At 40.0% G+C, this 19,517-nt stretch overlaps 1 protein-coding gene and 1 non-coding gene across 3 annotated transcripts in view; both read left to right on the top strand.

Annotated features, from left to right (window-relative positions):
* NDUFAF6 (NADH:ubiquinone oxidoreductase complex assembly factor 6) overlaps positions 1–11,068 on the top strand; it is a 35,456-nt gene extending 24,388 nt beyond the window's left edge. For both annotated transcript variants that reach the window (XM_050800535.1, XM_050800536.1), the window contains 2 exons: positions 1,793–1,849; positions 10,187–11,068. In XM_050800535.1, coding sequence (XP_050656492.1) covers positions 1,793–1,849; positions 10,187–10,315 — 186 coding nt within the window. In that variant the 3' untranslated portion in view covers positions 10,316–11,068. The remainder of the gene's footprint in view (positions 1–1,792; positions 1,850–10,186) is intronic.
* On the top strand, positions 7,556–7,658 carry LOC126961989 (U6 spliceosomal RNA). The gene has a single exon (XR_007728554.1). It is a non-coding gene; the product is annotated as a U6 spliceosomal RNA (small nuclear RNA).
* Positions 11,069–19,517: the final 8,449 nt, after the last annotated feature.

Here is a 19,517-nt window from a genome sequence, read left to right as displayed (position 1 = left end):
AGAGGCTTTTGAGAGACATTAGAGTATTGTGGATGAGAGTGCAAACTCTGGAACCAGAAGCCTGACTTTAAATCCTAATTCTGCCATTTACTAATCATGTAATCTTAACCTCTTTGTGCTTCAGTTTCCTCATCTGTAGTAGAGGATCATTTTAGCACCCAGCTTAAAGGGTTATTTGGATAAATGAGTTAACATATATGAAGAGTTTATAACGTAGTGCGGCATATTGTACATGAAATATGTTAGTTTTCATCATCATCATCAAATAAAGCAGTGATATTAGTGTTGCGGAGTAGGAAACCCTGCTAGCAGTGTTTGACACAAGAGATTTTAGAAGTTGGGTGATCAGTTAGGAGACTTAGGAGAGAGAGAAAGAGTATGATTTAGAGACAGTAGATGTTTATGTATGTGTATGTACATTTATATATATATGTATACATATGTGCCCACACATAACAAGTAGAATCAACTAGGCTTGATAACTAATTGAATTGTGGCAAGATCAGATAGAGGGAAAGTTGAAGGTTGCATGAAGAATTCAAGTATGGCACTTTGATGGTGCCATTCAAAAGCTACAATGACAGCAGAAACTAATGCTATGTTTGGTGTGGATCATTAGACTTTGGACTAGCTGCTGGACATAATTGAATTTGAGGGGATTAGAGAGAGATGGGCTATTGAAGAATGCAGGACTGTGACTTTTAAAGGAAGTCAGGACTAAAGATGATATATTTGAGAGTCATCCACATAAAAGGCTTATAATTAAAGCTCCAAGTTTGGATGGTGTTGCTGAAAAAGAATGTACAGAGGACCAGGGACAGAACCCCGAGGCCTACCTCTGTTTACAAGGTGAAGGAGAAAGGCCATTTATTAGGAAGAAGAGGAAGGAAAGAATGTTCAGAGAAATAGAACTGAGAGCCAGTGTCTTGAAAATCAAGGGAGAAGATTTAAGAAAGGGGAATATCAGAGTTTTATATGCTGCAGAGAGATTAAAGAGAAAAGATAGATATGGTGATTAGTAAATCATGGATGATCATCGAGTAATTTTAGAGAATGGCTGGGGGTCAAACTGGAGTGTAATGGGTTAAGAAGTGAGTCAGGAAGTAGAGGGCTCTTCCTGGTGTTAGGGAAAATATAAATAAAGACATGGAGACAAGAGTTGGCTTGGCGAATACAGGATGATGGGCATCAGCCTGAGTGACCAGGTGTTCGTAGCCCAGAGTGATAGGGAGTTAGGTTAGATGGACGAGGTTAGAGTCAAGATGTGGAGGCCTTTGAATTCCTGGATGAATTGTTGAAACGACCTATCAGGGAATTAAAGAAGGTAAAAATGAAATGATGATGTAAGGACATTAATTTGTCTGGCTGTGTGGAACGAATTAAAGGTCAGGGAACACAGGGAGATCACCTAGGAGGATCTTACTCATTTAAACAGGAGATAAAGTCAGTCTAAGCTAGGGGTGCACAGGACTTGGTAATGCAAGTATTTCTTCATTTCCCACTTACCACAGAGCTGGGGAGTCAAAGTTATTATGAGATATTGTAAGATAGCTGGAAGATGCTAAAGCTAAGAAGGATGCTAGAGCTAAGAAAGGATGGAATTTTTACTACAGTAGTTACTTTTTTCTGAGTCCTTTAGGCTTAGGAAACTAATCTTAATCTACAGGAGATGAGCTGTTTTCTTGCATTTTAGAGAGGCCCTATCAATATTGTTAAACTGCTGGTGTTGCTTTCAGAGCGAGAGTGTTTATTTGCTTAATTTTGACCAGCTTCCTTTCCTCTTCCTTTTTAGGCTAGGTCCTTTCACAAAAGTGTTCCTGTGAAAGCATTTCCTGCTTTTCTTCAGACGGTAAGTAGATTAACAGAGAAGGCTGTATAATTAATGAAGCAGACGTGTATGATCTGTTTTTATATTTTATAAAGTTCCCAATGCACTTCTTTAGTTTGGAGCCTTTGTTTTTATTTCCCTCCCTCATGGTGGCTTTCATTAGTTATTGATGCTTTTGCTGAGGGTCATTTCTGTATTTCTCAGAGGCACGTGAGCTGAGTTTTTAGCACTGACTTTGCAGCCAGATTGCGTTGGCTTGAATCTGTTTTGCCCCTTACTAGCAATGAGACCTTAAGTTCCTTAATAACCACATTCCTCAGTTTACTCTTAGGTGAAATGGGAATAATAGGAGAAACTACCTTGTAGGATTGTTAGGCTGCTTATAGCTATATAAGTATTACTTACTCTTCTGTTCATTTTTTTCTCCATTGTGACCTGACCATATGGTAACAGTGGTTCCAGAACAGTGGTTCATAGCCCACTGCGGAGCTGGTTGCAGTGGGGTAACCTGGAAAACTTTTTAAAAATATAGATTCCTGGAGTCTTCTTACTAAGTAAGACTTTTGGGATTGAGGAGGAAGCCAGTTCCTAGGAGAATCTGTGATTTTAAGAAGTTCCTTTGTAAGTCTCTAAGGACTTGCTTTATGAATCTGGGTGCTCCTGTATTGGGTGCATATATATTAGGATAGTTAGCTCTTCCTGTTGAATTGATCCCTTTACCATTATGTAATGGCCTTCTTTGTCTCTTTTGATTTTTGATGGTTTAAAGTCTGTTTTATCAGAGACTAGGATTGCAACCCCTGCTTTTTTTTGTTCTCCATTTGCTTGGTAGATCTTCCTCCATCCGTTTATTTTGAGCCTATGTGTGTCTCTGCATGTGAGATGGGTCTCCTGAATACAGCAAACTGATGGGTCTTGACTCTTTATCCAATTTGCCAGTCTTTGTCTTTTAATTGGACCATTTAGTCCATTTACATTTAAGGTAAATATTGTTATGTATGAATTTGATCCTGTCATTGTGATATTAGCTGGTTATTTTGCTCGTTAGTTGATGCAGTTTCTTCCTAGCATCGATGGTCTTTACATTTTGGCATGTTTTTGCAATGGCTGGTACTGGTTGTTCCTTTCCATGGTTTTTTTTTTTGTTTTTTTTTGTTTTGTTTTGTTTTGTTTTTTTGAGACGGAGTCTCGCTCTGTCACCCAGGCTGGAGTGCAGTGGCCGGATCTCAGCTCACTGCAAGCTCCGCCTCCCGGGTTCACGCCATTCTCCTGCCTCAGCCTCCCGAGTAGCTGGGACTACAGGCGCCTGCCACCTCGCCCGGCTAGTTTTTTGTATTTATTAGTAGAGACGGAGTTTCACCATGTTAGCCAGGATAGTCTTGATCTCCTGACCTCGTGATCCACCCGTCTCGGCCTCCCAAAGTGCTGGGATTACAGGCTTGAGCCACCGCGCCCGGCCCCTTTCCATGTTTAGTGCTTGCTTCAGGGTCTCAAAATCACAAGCATTCTTATATACCAGTAACAGACAAACAGAGAGCCAAATCATGAATGAACTTCCATTCACAATTGCTTCAAAGAGAATAAAACACCTAGGAATCCAACTTACAAGGGATGTAAAGGACCTCTTCAAGGAGAACTACAAACCACTGCTCAGTGAAATAAAAGAGGACACAAACAAATGGAAGAACATGCCATGCTCATGGATAGCAAGAATCAATATCGTGAAAATGGCCATACTGCCCAAGGTAATTTATAGATTCAGCGCCATCCCCATCAAGCTACCAATGACTTTCTTCACAGAATTGGAAAAAACTGCTTTAAAGTTCATATGGAACCAAAAAAGAGCCTGCATTGCCAAGACAATCCTAAGTCAAAAGAACAAAGCTGGAGGCATCACGCTACCTGACTTTAAACTATACTACAAGGCTTCAGTAACCAAAACAGCATGGTACTGGTACCAAAACAGAGATATAGACCAATGGAACAGAACAGAGCCCTCAGAAATAATACCACACATCTACAGCCATCTGATCTTTGACAAACCTGAGAAAAACAAGAAATGGGGAAAGGATTCCATATTTAATAAATGGTGCCGGGATAATTGGCTAGCCATAAGTAGAAAGCTGAAACTGGATCCTTTCCTTACTCCTTATACAAAAATTAATTCAAGATGGATTAGAGACTTAAATGTTAGCCCTAATACCATAAAAACCCTAGAAGAAAACCTAGGTAATACCATTCAGGATGTAGGCATGGGCAAGGACTTCATGTCTAAAACACCAAAAGCAACGGCAACAAAAGCCAAAATTGACAAATGGGATCTAGTTAAACTAAAGAACTTCTTCACAGCAAAAGAAACTACCATCAGAGTGAATAGGCAACCTACAGAATGGGAGAAAATTTTTGCAATCTACTCATCTGACAAAGGGCTAATATCCAGAACCTACAAAGAACTCAAACAAATTTACAGGAAAAAAACAAACAACCCCATCAAAAAGTGGGCAAAGGATATGAACAGACATTTCTCAAAAGAAGACATGCATGTAGCCAATAGACACATGAAAAACTGCTTGTCATCACTGGCCATCAGAGAAATGCAAATCAAAACCACATGAGATACCATCTCACGCCAGTTAGAATGGCAATCATTAAAAAGTCAGGAAACAACAGGTGCTGGAGAGGATGTGGAGAAATAGGAACACTTTTACACTGTTGGTGGGATTGTAAACTAGTTCAACCATTGTGGAAAACAGTATGGCGATTCCTCAAGGATCTAGAACTAGAAATACCGTATGACCCAGCCATCCCATTACTGGGTATATACCCAAAGGATTATAAATCATGCTGTTATAAAGACAAATGCACACGTATGTTTATTGCGGCACTGTTCACAATAGCAAAGACTTGGAATCAACCCAAATGTCCATCAATGACAGACTGGATTAAGAAAATGTGGCACATGTACACCATGGAATACTATGCAGCCATAAAAAAGGATGAGTTTGTGTCCTTTGTAGGGACATAGATGCAGCTGGAAACCATCCTTCTCAGCAAACTATCGCAAGAACAGAAAACCAAACACCGCGTGTTCTCGCTCATAGGTGGGAATTGAACAATGAGATCACTTGGACTTGGGAAGGGGAACATCACACACCGGGGCCTATTATGGGGAGGGGGGAGGGAGGAGGGGTTGCACTGGGAGTTATACCTGATGTAAATGACGAGTTGATGGGTGCTGATGAGTTGATGGGTGCAACACACCAACATGGCACAAGTATACATATGTAAAAAACCTGCACGTTGTGCACATGTACCCTAGAACTTAAAGTATAACAACAACAACAAAAAAGTTCCCTAGGTGATTCTGATGCATAGACAGGTTTGGGAACTGTTGTTCTAAATCTCCATAGAGAAGTGATAATTGCTACCAGTTACTTAGAACCTTTTATGAGACAGGCCCTGGGTTAGGTCATTCCATCATTATTCCTAGTCTTCCTAGCAAAAATATGGTTACTTCATTTTATAGATAGAAACCAAGGTTCAAAGATATGTAATATTTGAAAATTGTAAACTTACACATTTTCTGTAATACCAAACATATCTACCTTTTCCCTCTAAAATATACTTAGAGATTAATTTCGATCCCTTCACATCCTCTATCTTAGTTTTCAGGTCTGTGTGTTTGAAATCATTTTGTTTCTTAATTGACCTTGCTAATTATAAAAGTAGTACATTAATATTTTAAATTTTCAAAGTGTAAGAGATACAAAAGAAGAAATTAGAGTTCACACAATTCCACCCTATCTGGGGAGAATGTCTGTTCATCTTTCTGAACCTTTCATATACATATAATCATATGTGTATTTTGTGTACGTCAACACATTATTCTGTATCACCCTGTTTAGTGGTTGATGGATATACCATCAGCTGTTTAACATACTAAGTAAGCTTCATAAAGGTTAAGGACTTTGTTTCATTAACTTTTGTAGAAAAAGGTTGTTCTCAACCCTGTATGCCCCTTATAATCACTTGGAGAGCTTTAAAAAGACCTAAACAATGCTTGGCTGCCCCGCCCCAGACCAATTAAATTGGTGGACCCAGGCATTGATACTTTTTAAAAGCTTCCCTTTTTACTTTTCTTTCTTTTTGGAGGCAGATTCTCACTCCATTGCCCAGGCTAGAGTGCACTGGTTATGATCTTGGCTTACTGCAGCCTCTGCCTCCCAGGTTCAAGTGATTCTCAGGCCTCAGTCTCCCGAGTAGCTGGGATTACAGACGTGTACCACCACGCCTGGCTGATTTTTTTGTATTTTCAGTAGAGACAGGTTTTGCCATGTTGGCCAGGCTGGTCTTGATCTCCTGGCCTCAAGTGATCTGCCTGCCTTGGCCTCCCAAAGTGCTGGGATTACAGGTGTGAGCCACCATGCCTGGCCTTTTTTTTTTTTTTTTTTTTTTTGAGACAAAATCTCACTCTGTTGCCCAGGTTGGAGTGCAGTGGTGGAGTCATGGCCCATTACAGTCTCAAACTCTTAGGCTCAAGTGATCCTCCCACCTCAGCCTCCCAAATAGTTAGGAGCACAGGCGTGTACCAACACACCCAGCTAATTTTAAAAATTACTTTTGGAAGAGATGAAATCTCACTATGTTGTCCAGGCTGGTCTTGAACTTCTGAACCCAAGCAATTCTCCAGCCTTGGCCTCTCAAAGTATTGGGATTACAGGCATAAAACACTGTGCCCAGCCCCCTTTAGTTTTAATTGTAAGGTACGGCCAGGGGTAAAAACCACTGTCATAGACCAGTGGTTCCCAAAATGTGGTCCCTGGACCAGCAATATCCACCTCACTGGGGAACTTGTTAGAAATGCAGATCTTGGGCTCCACCACTGACCTGCTGAATCAGAAACTCTGGGGGTGGGGCCCAGCTCTCAGCTTCTGTTTTTTTGTTTTTTGGGGTTTTTTTGAGACAGAGTCTTGCTCTGTTGCTCAGGTTGGAGTGCAATGGCATGATCTCTCCTCACTGCAGCCTCTACCTCTGGGGTTCAAGCAATTCTCCTGCCTCAGCCTCCCGAGCAGCTGGGATTACAGACATGCGCCACCATGCCCTGCTAATTTTTATATTTTCAGTAGAGGAGGGGTTTCACTGTGTTGGCCAGGCTGGTCTTGAATGCCTGACTTTAGGTGATCCACCCGCCTTGGCCTCCCACAGTGCTGGGATTATAGGCGTGAGCCACCGTGGTCAGCCCCAGCGCTCAGTTTCTATCCTGTGCCAAGAGAGACTAGAGTGGCAACATGGCAATTCCTGAGGAACTGCTTCTGTCATACACCCTCATTCCAGCTTGGACAGGGCCTCTTACTTGTTTTATATTTGGGGCATCTGTTAATTATTTTGTTCAAGGAAAGGATTTGGCAGTTTAAAACTCTTTGAACATGACTAATCTAGGTATGGTGTATTCTTCATAGATGAGGTTTCAAGAATTCATATTCAGAAATTTGTAGTGTCTTTGAGAGTTTCACAATCAATTTGTTACTCAGTTTATTTACCATTAGCCAGACTTTCCTTTGAACCAAAGCCTGATGTAAAAATATCCACTTGAGTTCTGTCTGATTTTGAGGTCACATTTCCTCTGTATTCTAATGGAATTTTCTCCTAATCCTAAAAGCAATACATTTCATAGTAAAGATTTGGACAATATAAACAGTATTAGGAGAAAATAGCAATCACCCATGCTTGCTTCAGCAGCACATATACTAACTTTGGAATGATACAGAGAAGATTAGCATGGCCCCTGCGCAAGGATGACACGCAAATTCATGAAGCATTCCATTAAAAAGAAATTACCTATAATTCTAACACCAAAAGAGAACTGCTAGTCATTCTGGGGTTTTTGGAAATTAATTTTTGTGTATAGTTGAAATTATACTTCATATGTTAGTGTACTGTTTGTTGAGCATTTTTTGAATCATTTAAAAAATTTATAAATCTAACGCTTAATGGCTATATAATATTCTATTGTGTGTCTGTACCTTAATTTTGTTAACTATTCCTTATAATTAATATAATAACGCTATTAAAATTAACATTCTTACAGATAGCAAGTTGATCACAGTATATTAAGGGATAAAAAAGCAAGTTATAGAACATGAAATAGCATGAGCTTTTTTTTTTTTTACAAAAAAAAAGAGAGCATCTGAAAGGAAGTACACTAAAATATTTTCAAAACCAAGAGAACATGTGAAAGAAAGTGCACTGAAATATTTTCAAAGTTTTTTCTTTTATTCTCTTTTAAAATTGTTAATATTTGCTATATATTAAAAATGAATATATCTGTCTAGGTGTATATATTGCAATGTATAGCGTAATAAACACCATGAACTCACCACTCAAGCCAGGAACTAGCATGTCACCATTAAATTGCACTCATGTTTTTCCCATTTCATTCCCCTGCCAATGCCTTAATTTTTCTTTTTTTTTTTTTGAGACGGAGTCTTGCTCTGTCGCCCAGGCTGGAGTGCAGTGGCGCGATCTCGGCTCACTGCAAGCTCTGCCTCCTGGATTCACGCCATTCTCCTGCCTCAGCCTCCCGAGTAGCTGGGACTGCAGGCGCCCACCACCACTCCTGGCTAATTTTTTGTATTTTTAGTAGAGATGGGGTTTCACCGTGTTGGCCAGGATGGTCTCGATCTCCTGACCTCATGATCCTGACCTCGTCCTCCCAAAGTGCTGGGATTACAGGCATGAGCCACCGTGCCCGGCCCACTGCCTTTATTTTTAGGTAGCTCTCCTCAATTTTGTGTGTATTATTTTCTTCCTTTCATTCCAAGAAGACTTTCATCATTTTATATATTCCTGAACAACATACTGCTTAGTTTTGTTTTTGAGCTTTATAAAAAAGGATCATTTTCTATTTATGTCTTCTAGGACATGTGTACACTCTTAATGTTTCTGAGATTTGTGCATATTAGTGCATATTACTGCATCTATCTATAGTACATTCACTTCACTGCAGTATAATATTAATATTTCATTGTACAAATGATTCCTCTTTTTTTAGATCAAAGAATTTCTCGATTGTTTCTCTTTTTTTGAGATGGGGTCTTTGTCACCCAGGCTAGAGTGCAGGCTCACTGCAGCCTTGACCTCCCAGGCTCAAGCCATCCTCCCACCTCAGCCTTCCAAGTAGCTGGGACTACAGGTGTGCATCACCACAGCCAGCTAATTGTTTTTGTATTTTTTGAGAGATGGGGTTTTGCCATGTTGCCCAGACGAGTCTTGAACTCTTGAGCTCAAGCAGTCCACCTGCCTTGGTCTCCCAAAGTGCTGGGATTACAGGTGTGAGCCACCGCACCTGGTCTCTGGATTGTTTCTAAGTTTCTTGCTAATATAAAACAAGGCAACTGGGCACATTGATGCATATGTCTCCTGTTGTCTATATATGTAAGTTTAGGGTTTTAAAAAGTAGATAATGAATTTGTTTGTATTTCACTCCTATATTTATAAAAGTATGGGAAAAAAGTCTGGAAGAAAATATTTTTTGTTTTCTTCGTTTTTGTCTGCATATTCTACAGAATCTATAGGCATAATCCCTGCATTGATCACCCAGGTTCTGTGCTGCAGAACTCTAGGGGGCGCTGCTTATGTGGCCTGAGGAGGTCTGGTGCCTCTTAGAAAGGTGGAGCACAAAACTAAGTGACCTGCCTGTTTAACAAAAATGTTACTAAAATAAAATAAAAATTTATAAATTAATCATGACAATTGAAAACCAAAATGCAAAGATACTGCACATCATTGGTGTTTTCTATCCTGCTGTTATCCTTGTGGAAACTTTGTCAGGTTTTTTGTGGTGGGGAAAGGATGGGGTGATAATTTTGCCTGGTTGAAAATCATGTGCTCTAGCAACAACGTGGACACCTGTTCGGCTTCTTCACAAAATAATGTCTTAAAAGACAACTTGAGCTACCCCTCATAGTACACTACATTTGGGGGTTCGAGGTGGGGATGTTTCGTTTTCCCTGATTGAAACAGCCTGTTTGCATTCCACTGAATTTAGTAATAAGTCCAGGGAAACATGATTTTGCTAATCCTTTATGTCTTGACCAAAGCTTTTTATATTATGAGCAGAAGAGGCTTGGTTTTTCTAGTACTAGATCTGTGATACCCTTTTACTGGTCTAGTAGAAGCTTCTTAGATGCCTTTTTGTTTTCTTTCTCTCTTTAAAAATTCTCACTTAAATTCTTATTATATAGAAAACCATCTCAGGGAAACTAACATAGCCTAAACACTTGTGTTTATTCTTTAGTTTTTTTTTTTTTAAGTCTTAATCATTTTATGATCTGGTGATTACTATTCTCTTTTTTCCAGGTTTCTCTAGAGGACTTTCTAAAGAAAATTCGGCGAGTGGATTTTGATATATTCCACCCATCTTTACAGCAGAAGAATACATTACTTCCATTATATTTGTATATGCAGTCATGGAGAAAAATATATTAAAATAATTTCATGGCACTGATGTTAATTCTAGTCTATTAGTTTTATAAAAGTTAGGGTTCTTATTTAGGAACAACAGGAAGTGACTGTTAAGGAGAAAATGAATTTATTGCATGGGATGTCAAGTAGCTCACAAAATTGATGAGAAGTTGCCGTGGGACTAGGGTGCCAAGACTGCTGAGATTCTGGCAGAGGCACTGCCATTGGCTGCTGTGCTGTCCCTGGAAGCTGGAGCTCCAACAGGAATATCGGTTTAGCTGTACATAGGCCATAAGCCACACTCGAGCCAGCGGGCAGGGAGAGGGAATGTCATCCTCCCTTCACCACTGGGGAAGGAAAGGGGAAAGGGCTCAAGTTATCATAGGGGCTTACATGCTGAGCAGCTATAACCTAGGTGTTCAGAATAGCTGGAAGATGCATTTATTTAGGAGTCATAAAGAGTGAAATTAATATTTGAGGAGGATCAGTCACGTGTTGTGGGCTTTATATCCCTAACATTTAATTTTTACAATCTTGTGTAAAAATTTATCCATTATAATAATGTGACTTCTTTAAGGTCAGAGTGGCTGGCAAGAGCTAGAGCCTTAATTTGATTTTAGCTCTGGCTGGTCTGGAAGCTTTTACTTTTTTATTAATCCCACTGCCTCACTCTGTCATTCAGCATTATGATCGTGAACAAAACTGTATTGACAAACTTTGTATAAGTGATATTAACAGTATTGTATTGAACATCCATTTAAGGGTTGCTACACTTTATACTGTACATTCTGCACTATACATTGTGCTTCCCAGTGATGAGCACTGTGCTGTATACTTTCATCAGTGTTCTCATTTGGTTTTCCTAAAAGCCTATGAAATAAGGCACATTTTTGTTCATCAAACTTTTAAATTGTTTGAAACCAACCTGGGCAACATCGAAAACCCCATCTCGACCAAAAATACATAAACTAGCCAGGTGTGGTGGTGCACGCCCAGCTACTAGGAAGGCTGAGGTGGGAGGATTACTTGAGCCCAGGAGGGTGAGGCCGCAGTGACACATGAATGTACTCCATCTTGGATGACAGAGCAAGACCCTGTCTCAAAGAGAAATGAATAATAATTAATAATAATATAAAACTTTTATAAAATATCTACCAATTGGAAAAACCAAAATTTTTTACATTGCTGGTAATTGGTCGATCTGACTCTAAATGAATCTCACTCTCAGGACCAGGATTATGCCACAGTTTCCTTTTTCCTGTATTTTCAGTAGCCTTGTCTCCTGCCCCATTCGGCTCTATCTCAATTTAAGTCTTCGGTATCAGCTATGAATTAGTGCCTACTTAAATTGTGAGTGGCTTAAAATGTTACATTTTTGCAAATTCAAACAGCTTTTGGAACAAAAGAATACACTGTTTCAATCATCTTGACATCACCCCCACCACACACCTACAATGGCTTCTGATTGAGAGCAAGTAGAAATTAATAAACGTATAGTTGAATGAATGTGCAATGTGGTTTTGTATGTTAGTAGACTCTTAGTTGGTACTGATGCTGAAAGTATATCCTCTTCTTTAATTCTATGGCTTTTGAGAGCCATTCAGCTTATCTTCAAATGAAAATACAAGGAAATGGGGCCAGGCGTGGTGGCTCACACCTGTAATCCCAGCCGAGGCAGGTGGATCACCTGAGGTCACGAGTTCGAGACCAGCCTGGCCAACATGGTGAAACCCCATCCCTACTTAAAATACAACAGTCAGCCTGGTGTTGTGGCGGGTGCCTGTAATCCCAGCTACTCAGGAGGCTGAGGCAGGAGAATCGCGTGAACCCAGGAGGTGGAGGTTGCAGTGAGCTGAGATCACACCACTGTACTCAAGCCTGGGTGACAGAGCAAGATTCCATCTCAAAAAAAATAAAAAAGAAAAGAAAATACAAGGAAATGGGACATGTTTCCTCTTGGGATTCTGAACGATCCAGGGTTGAAAAGTTCATCAGAGAGTTTGTTAGGAAGCATTATCTGCAGGTCTTCCCAGGTTAAATTTGGCAGCAGTCATCTAAGCTTCTTGCTTCCTTTCTAAGGGTCTTAAAAGGAGGGTTTAATTACGTGACTGGATTAGTGGATTCTTTACTGGCTCAGAAGCCGATTTATTATTAAGTAAATAATTTCAAAATACTTTCTAAACCATTTTAAATTTGATGCTTACAGATTTGGATGAACTAAAGTTACCAATGTAGAGATTCAAGTGGAGTCTTTATCAGTGAAATTTACTGTACTATTGATTTCCTGGTGTAAAAGATACTCCCTTAGATGATGCTGACATTCTTTTTGATTTTTCAAATCTCAGGGTTTTTATTAGAGTATTTTAAAGGAGTCAGATACATTTTCAAACGATTTTAGATGTACTTGAATAAGCGGATAGCAGATAACATATTAAGTATAAATTACAGGTTATTCTCAATGTAGGTAAAGTTGCCTATCATTATGAAATAAGTTTTGGGTAGTTCTCAATCAATTGGCAATATTCTTTGCTTGTGGTTGAATCTCTCCTGTTGATGAAATTGAATTCTTGAGAAATGTAACTGTAGCTAACACTTATTGAACACAAACTTGAACAGGTGGTGTACTTTGCACTTTTGTGCTTTAACCCTCATAGTGAAGTAGGCCTTTATTTTCCAAATGATAAAACGTCTCAGAGATGTTAAGTTCAAGGTCATGGAGGCATTAGTACTAGAGCTGGTTGCCAGATCCACATTAGTTCAATGCCAAAGCCTATTATTATTATTATTATTATTTTTACCATTCTTGAGATTATAAAATAAACTGCCAAGTTTAAAAGCTCAAAGGCACACATTTTTTAGAAATAAGTATTACTGCTTAAATTTCAGATACAAAGTAGGTTAAAAAAGGTAATTACTACATAAATTCCAACTGCAAATTAGGTGAGAGAGAAACAGACAATTGAAATAGGTGTCAGGTGCTGGTCACGGGTGTATATGGTGGGGGACTGTCGGGGGATACTTCACTGGCTTGGCAGTCAAAGAAGGTTTCCCAGAGGAGAAATAGTGTCAGGAAGATTGGGTAGGACCCAGGGCTTGGGGAGGGAGTGTTGGCGTTTTTGTGGGGAGGTCCTGGCTGAAGAAACAGTGTGTACAAAGGCCAGGAAACAGAATGGATGGTCTATGTCAAGACTCTTGATTTTTTTTGCCTTTAACTTACTTATGTAAAAAGAACAGAATGTCCAGAGTTCTTAGGATAGTTTGTGAATAAAGTGACCACATCCCCTGATCTACTGAAACACTGAATTAAGATCAAAGACTTGGGAGTTTATATTTTTTCCATTTCAGCAAATCCCTAAGTGCCCTTGGATTTGTTTTAGCTCATATAAATCGGACTTTTCTGAAGACATTGGCTTAATCAATTGCCTTGTCCAGAAAGATCCTTAGAGTTGTAAACATTATATGGTTCCTTACTGAAAATAAAACAAAATGTCCTACTGTTTGTTCCTGCAAGGAACACAGGTCCAAAATTGGGAAGGGTGTTGGAAATGGGTCAGAAGAAGGGGAGAAGAGTCAGTCAGGGAATGCATTAAAATAATTTTGATACTTCATTTTACCTACTTTTTTCTATAATGAATGTGTATTTTTTGGGTAAGTACAAAGTTATTTCTTAAAAGTTAAGACTCTCCAAATGAGAAAGATGCTTGTAGAATGGGAAGGTGATTAAATTTATGGAACAATAAATAGATAGGTAGACATACATTTTTGTATCATATCAGTATATACTAGTTAAGAGTTTGTTCAACAGCAAAAAGGAATATTTGGCACAATAAATTATTAAATATGTAACTCATTCTGTAGTATAAGGTGAAAAATACAGTTATTAGCTACAGGGCTGTAGAGTATTGTACAGTGATGTGAAGTACTTCTAAGAGTGTGGGCTGGACGCAGTGGCTCATGCCTGTAATCCCAGCACTTTAGGAGGCCAAGGCAGGTGAATCTCTTGAGCCCAGGAGTTCAAGACCAGCCTGGGCAACATGGCGAGACCCCATCTCTACAAAAAATATAAAAATTAGCCAGGCATAATGGCGAATGCCTGTAGTCCCAGCTACTCCAATGGCTGAGGTGGGAGGATTGTTTGAGCACAGGAGGTGGAGGTTGCAGTGAGCCAAGCAGGATCGCGCCACTGCACTGCAGCCTGGGTGACAGAGAGACCCTGACTCAAAAAAAAAAAAAAAAAAAAAAAAAGTGTGTGTGAACTCCAGAGTAGCTTGTCTGTGTGGGTTCAGTCCCAGCTCTGCCACCCTAAGAGTTGTGTAACCTCAGCAAATTACCCCAAGCCTCTTGCTCCATTTGTAAAACAGGCAAAATCATACCAACCTCAGTGGTGGTTGTGAGGAATAAATGAATTTCTCCATGTAAAGTGCTTAGAATAGTGACCTACATGTAGTAAACAACACACGTTAATATTATTGTACAAAAGACAGACTGGCAGCCTGAACCAAATGAGGCCTGCAGGCACATTTTGTTTTGCAAGCATGGCATTTGAAAAAGAATGAGAAACTGAATGTTTTAGACAGGATGTGTCCTCTCCAATTGGCCACAGGTCCAGGCATGAGCTATTATCTCAGACTCAGCCTGACTCAAACATTCATGTTACTTGCTTACTCTAAATACTTGTGCTTGTGACCAATGGTACAGGAGAATCAGTGGATGGTAGATTAATAACAAGGGATCTGAAATTTGAGGCTGACTTCACAAAGCACAGCCGTGCTTTCTCCCAAAATGCCTGTTGTCTTTTAACTGTTTACACATTTCTCCCTCACTTAGCCATATTACTTGAGTGTAGGACAATGTTTTATTTATCTTTGTATACCCAGAACCTAAAGTAGATCCTGTTGCTACTCTGAAAATCTTTGTGGTTCGAATGAACATGCTGTAGTATAATGTGGGCTGGGGGCTCTCAGGAAATGTAAATTGGGGTTCTGTCTGATATGTGAAGGACAAACTGGATATCAGAAAGATGGAACTGGAAGTCTGTGTCAAAGCTGTGGTGTCTGGGCAACACATGGGATGTTCAAGAAACTGGGTTGTTGAGTACAGCTGGAAAGCAGAGTGAGGAGGAAGTGAGGCTGGACGGATAAGGAAATCATAGGCCACATTAAGGTGTTGGGATTTTAAGAGTGACATGAGATTTGAAAACAAGTACTTATCCACAGATGGTCCATAACATGTATTTTGTGTATATCCTAATGGAGATTATCTACAATGTTTCTAATGTAATCATATCTTTAGATAAGCAGTACCTTTTGAATCAGATATGAGATAAAATGTCTTTTTGTTATTTGATAAGTCTGTGGGTTGACATTTTATTCCCCTCCACAAATACTGTTTTCCTGCAGTGGCTCACACCTGTAGTCCCAACACTTTGGAAGCCTGAGGCGGGTGGATCACAAGGTCAGGAGTTCAAGACCAGCCTGCCCAACATGGTGAAACCACGTCTCTACTGAAAATACAAAAATTAGCCAGGTGTGGTGGCGGGCGCCTGTGGTCCCAGCTACTCAGGAGGCTGAGGCAGGAGAATCGCTTGAACCCAGGAGGCAGAGGTTGCAGTGAGCTGAGATTGTGCCACTGTACTCCAGCCTGGGTGACACAGCGAGACTTTGTCTCAAAACCATACCAAACCAAAAAAAAAAAAAGAAAAACAGTCCTGCCATGATGTACTGTGTTTTCCCTTTTATTTTTAATCACGATTAATCTTCCCAGCTGCTTAGTTATATAATAATATCCTGTGTGTTTAAACACAAGCCTACATAATGAATTTCTCAGAGAGTAAGTTCAGGAGCTTTTTTTTAAAACCACAGGATCTCTTTCATGGGCACCACAAGGATTCTTTAGGAACACAACATTGATTTGAGAAGCTATTTCACTATGTCCTATATTTGTTTCTTGCTGCAGTTTTATATGATGACAGTTTTCTAAATTGATTAAGACATTTCTCAAGTTAATCAACATAAAGACGCTGCCTGCACCCCTTTCTTGTAAGCTATTCTATTTAAGATGTTAGAAATAGGCCGGGCGCGGTGGCTCAAGCCTGTAATCCCAGCACTTTGGGAGGCCGAGGCGGGCGGATCACAAGGTCAGGAGATCGAGACCACAGTGAAACCCCGTCTCTACTAAAAATACAAAAAATTAGCCGGGCGCGGTGGCGGGCGCCTGTAGTCCCAGCTACTCAGGAGGCTGAGGCAGGAGAATGGCGGGAACCCGGGAGGCGGAGCTTGCAGTGAGCCGAGATCGCGCCACTGCACTCCAGCCTGGGCAACAGCGTGAGACTCCGTCTCAAAAAAAAAAAAAAAAAAAAAAAAAAAAGATGTTAGAAATAGATCTGTTTGAATCTTGCTTTGAGGGAATGTGTAATACACTCTTTTGTTGTTGTTGTTGTTGTTGTTTGAGGCGGAGTCTCGCTCTGTCGCCCAGGCTGGAGTGCAATGGTGTGATCTCGGCTCACTGAAAGCTTTGCCTCCTGGGTTCACACCATTCTCCTGCCTCAGCCTCCTGAGTAGCTGGGACTACAGGCGCCCACCACCACACCCGGCTACTATTTTGTATTTTTTTTTAGTAGAGATGGGGTTTCACCGTGTTAGCCAGAATGGTCTTGATCTCCTGACCTCGTGATCCACCCACCTTGGCCTCCCAAAGTGCTGGGATTACAGACATGAGCCACCGCGCCTGGCCAATACACTCTTTCTTAAGAGGTCATTTGAAAAATGAATATGTTTATTTTCTGCTTACACAGCTAACTCCTAAGTGCTCACTGTAAAAATCATGAGGAAAAAAATAAACACAAAAGTGTAAAGGGAAAATATTTTAAGTCACCCATAATTTCACGAGGTAAGACATAGCCACTGTGATATTATCATTCATTCATGTGTGTGTGTGTTCATGATTTCTGGCTCATAACTCCCATAACCCTTGTTACAGTCTTTTGCTATAATGTTGGAGTGCTTTAGGCCTCAGAAGCAGGCCTCGGAAAACAATCTCTCTGACCTTCTGCCCTCCCTTCACCTGCTCCTTTTTTTTTTTTTTAAATTTTATTTTAAGTTCTAGGGTACATGTGCACAATGTTTGTTACATATGTATACATGTGCCATGTTGGTGTGCTGCACCTGTTAACTCATCATTTACATTAGGTATATCTCCTAATGCTATCCCTCCCCGCTCCTCCCACCCCCAGCAGGCCCTGGTGTGTGATGTTCCCCTTCCTGTGTCCATGTGTTCTCATTCAATTCCCACCTATGAGTGAGAACATGCGGTGTTTGGTTTTCTGTTCTTGCGATAGTTTGCTCAGAATGATGGTTTCCAGCTGCATCCATGTCCCTATAAAGGACATGAACTCATCCTTTTTTTATGGCTGCATAGTATTCCATGGTGTATATGTGCCACATTTTTTAATCCAGTCTATCATTGATGGACATTTGGGTTAGTTCCAAGTCTTTGCTATTGTGAATAGTGCCACAATAAACATACATGTGCATGTGTCTTTATAACAGCATGATTCATAATCTTTTGGGTATACGCCCAGTAATGGGATGGCTGGGTCATATGGTACTTCTAGTTCTAGATCCCTGAGGAATCGCCACACTGTCTTCCACAATGGTTGAACTAGTTTACAGTCCCACCAACAGTGTAAAAGTGTTCCTATTTCTCCACATCCTGTCCAGCACCTGTTGTTTCCTGACTTTCTAATGATCACCATTCTAACTGGTGTGAGATGGTATCTCATTGTGGTTTTGATTTGCATTTCTGTAATGGCCAGAGATGATGAGCATTTGTTCCTGTGTTGGTTGGCTGCATAAATGTCTTCTTTTGAGAAGTGTCTGTTCATATCCTTTGCCCACTTTTTGATGGGGTGGTTTGATTTTTTCTTGTAAATTTGTTTAAGTTCCTTGTAGATTCTGAATATTAGCCCTTTGTCAGATGGGTAGATTGTAAAAATTTTCTCCCATTCTGTAGGTTGCCTGTTCACTCTGATGGTAGTTTCTTTTGCTATGCAGAAGTTCTTTAGTTTAATTAGATCCTGTTTGTCAATTTTGGCTTTTGTTACCATTGCTTTTTGTGTTTTAGTCGTGAAGTCCTTGCCCATGCCTATGTCCTAAATGGTATTGCCTAGGTTTTCTTCTAGGGTTTTTATGGTTTTAGGTCCAACATTTAAGTCTTTAATCCATCTTGAATTGATTTTTGTATAAGGTGTAAGGAAGGGATCCAGTTTCAGCTTTCTACATATGACTAGCCAGTTTTCCCAGCACCATTTATTAAATAGGGAATCCTTTCCCCATTTCTTGTTTTTCTCAGGTTTGTCAAAGATCAGATGGTTGTAGATGTGTGGTATTATTTCTGAGGGCTCTATTCTGTTCCATTGGTCTATATCTCTATGTTTTGGTACCAGTAGCATGCTGTTTTGGTTACTGTAGCCTTGTAGTATAGTTTGAAGTCAGGTAGCATGATTCCTCCAGCTTTGTTCTTCTGAATTAGGATTGTCTTGGCAATGTGGGCTCTTTTTTGGTTCCATATGAACTTTAAAGTAGTTTTTTCCAATTCTGTGAAGAAAGTCATTGGTAGCTTGATGGGGATGGCACTGAATCTATAAATTACCTTGGGCAGTATGGCCATTTTCACAATATTGATTCTTCCTATCCATGAGCATGGAATGTTTTTCCATTTGTTTGTGTCCTCTTTTATTTCACTGAGCAGTGATTTGTAGTTCTTCTTGAAGAGGTCCTTCACATCCCTTGTAAGTTGGATTCCTAGGTATTTTATTCTCTTTGAAGCAATTGTGAGTGGGATTTCACTCATGATTTGACTCTCTGTTATTGGTGTACAGGAATGCTTGTGATTTTTGCACATTGATTTTGTATCCTGAGACTGCTGAAGTTGCTTATCAGCTTAAGGAGATTTTGGGCTGAGACGATGGGGTTTTCTAAATATACAATCACGTCATCTGCAAACAGGGACCATTTGACTTCCTTTTTTCCTAATTGAATACCCTTTATTTCTTTCTCTTGCCTGATTACCCTGGCCAGAACTTCTAACACTGTGTTGAATAGGAGTGGTGAGAGAGGGCATCCCTGTCTCGTGCCAGTTTTCAAAGGGAATGCTTCCAGTTTTTGCCCATTCAGTATAATATTGGCTGTGGGTTTGTCATAAATAGCTCTTATTATTTTGAGATACA

This window comes from Macaca thibetana, chromosome 8, assembly GCF_024542745.1.
Source record: "Macaca thibetana thibetana isolate TM-01 chromosome 8, ASM2454274v1, whole genome shotgun sequence".
In the NCBI taxonomy this organism is placed as follows: Eukaryota; Metazoa; Chordata; class Mammalia; order Primates; family Cercopithecidae; genus Macaca; species Macaca thibetana.
Note: the sequence above shows the minus strand (reverse complement) of the source record. Positions and strands in the feature narration are given on the sequence as shown.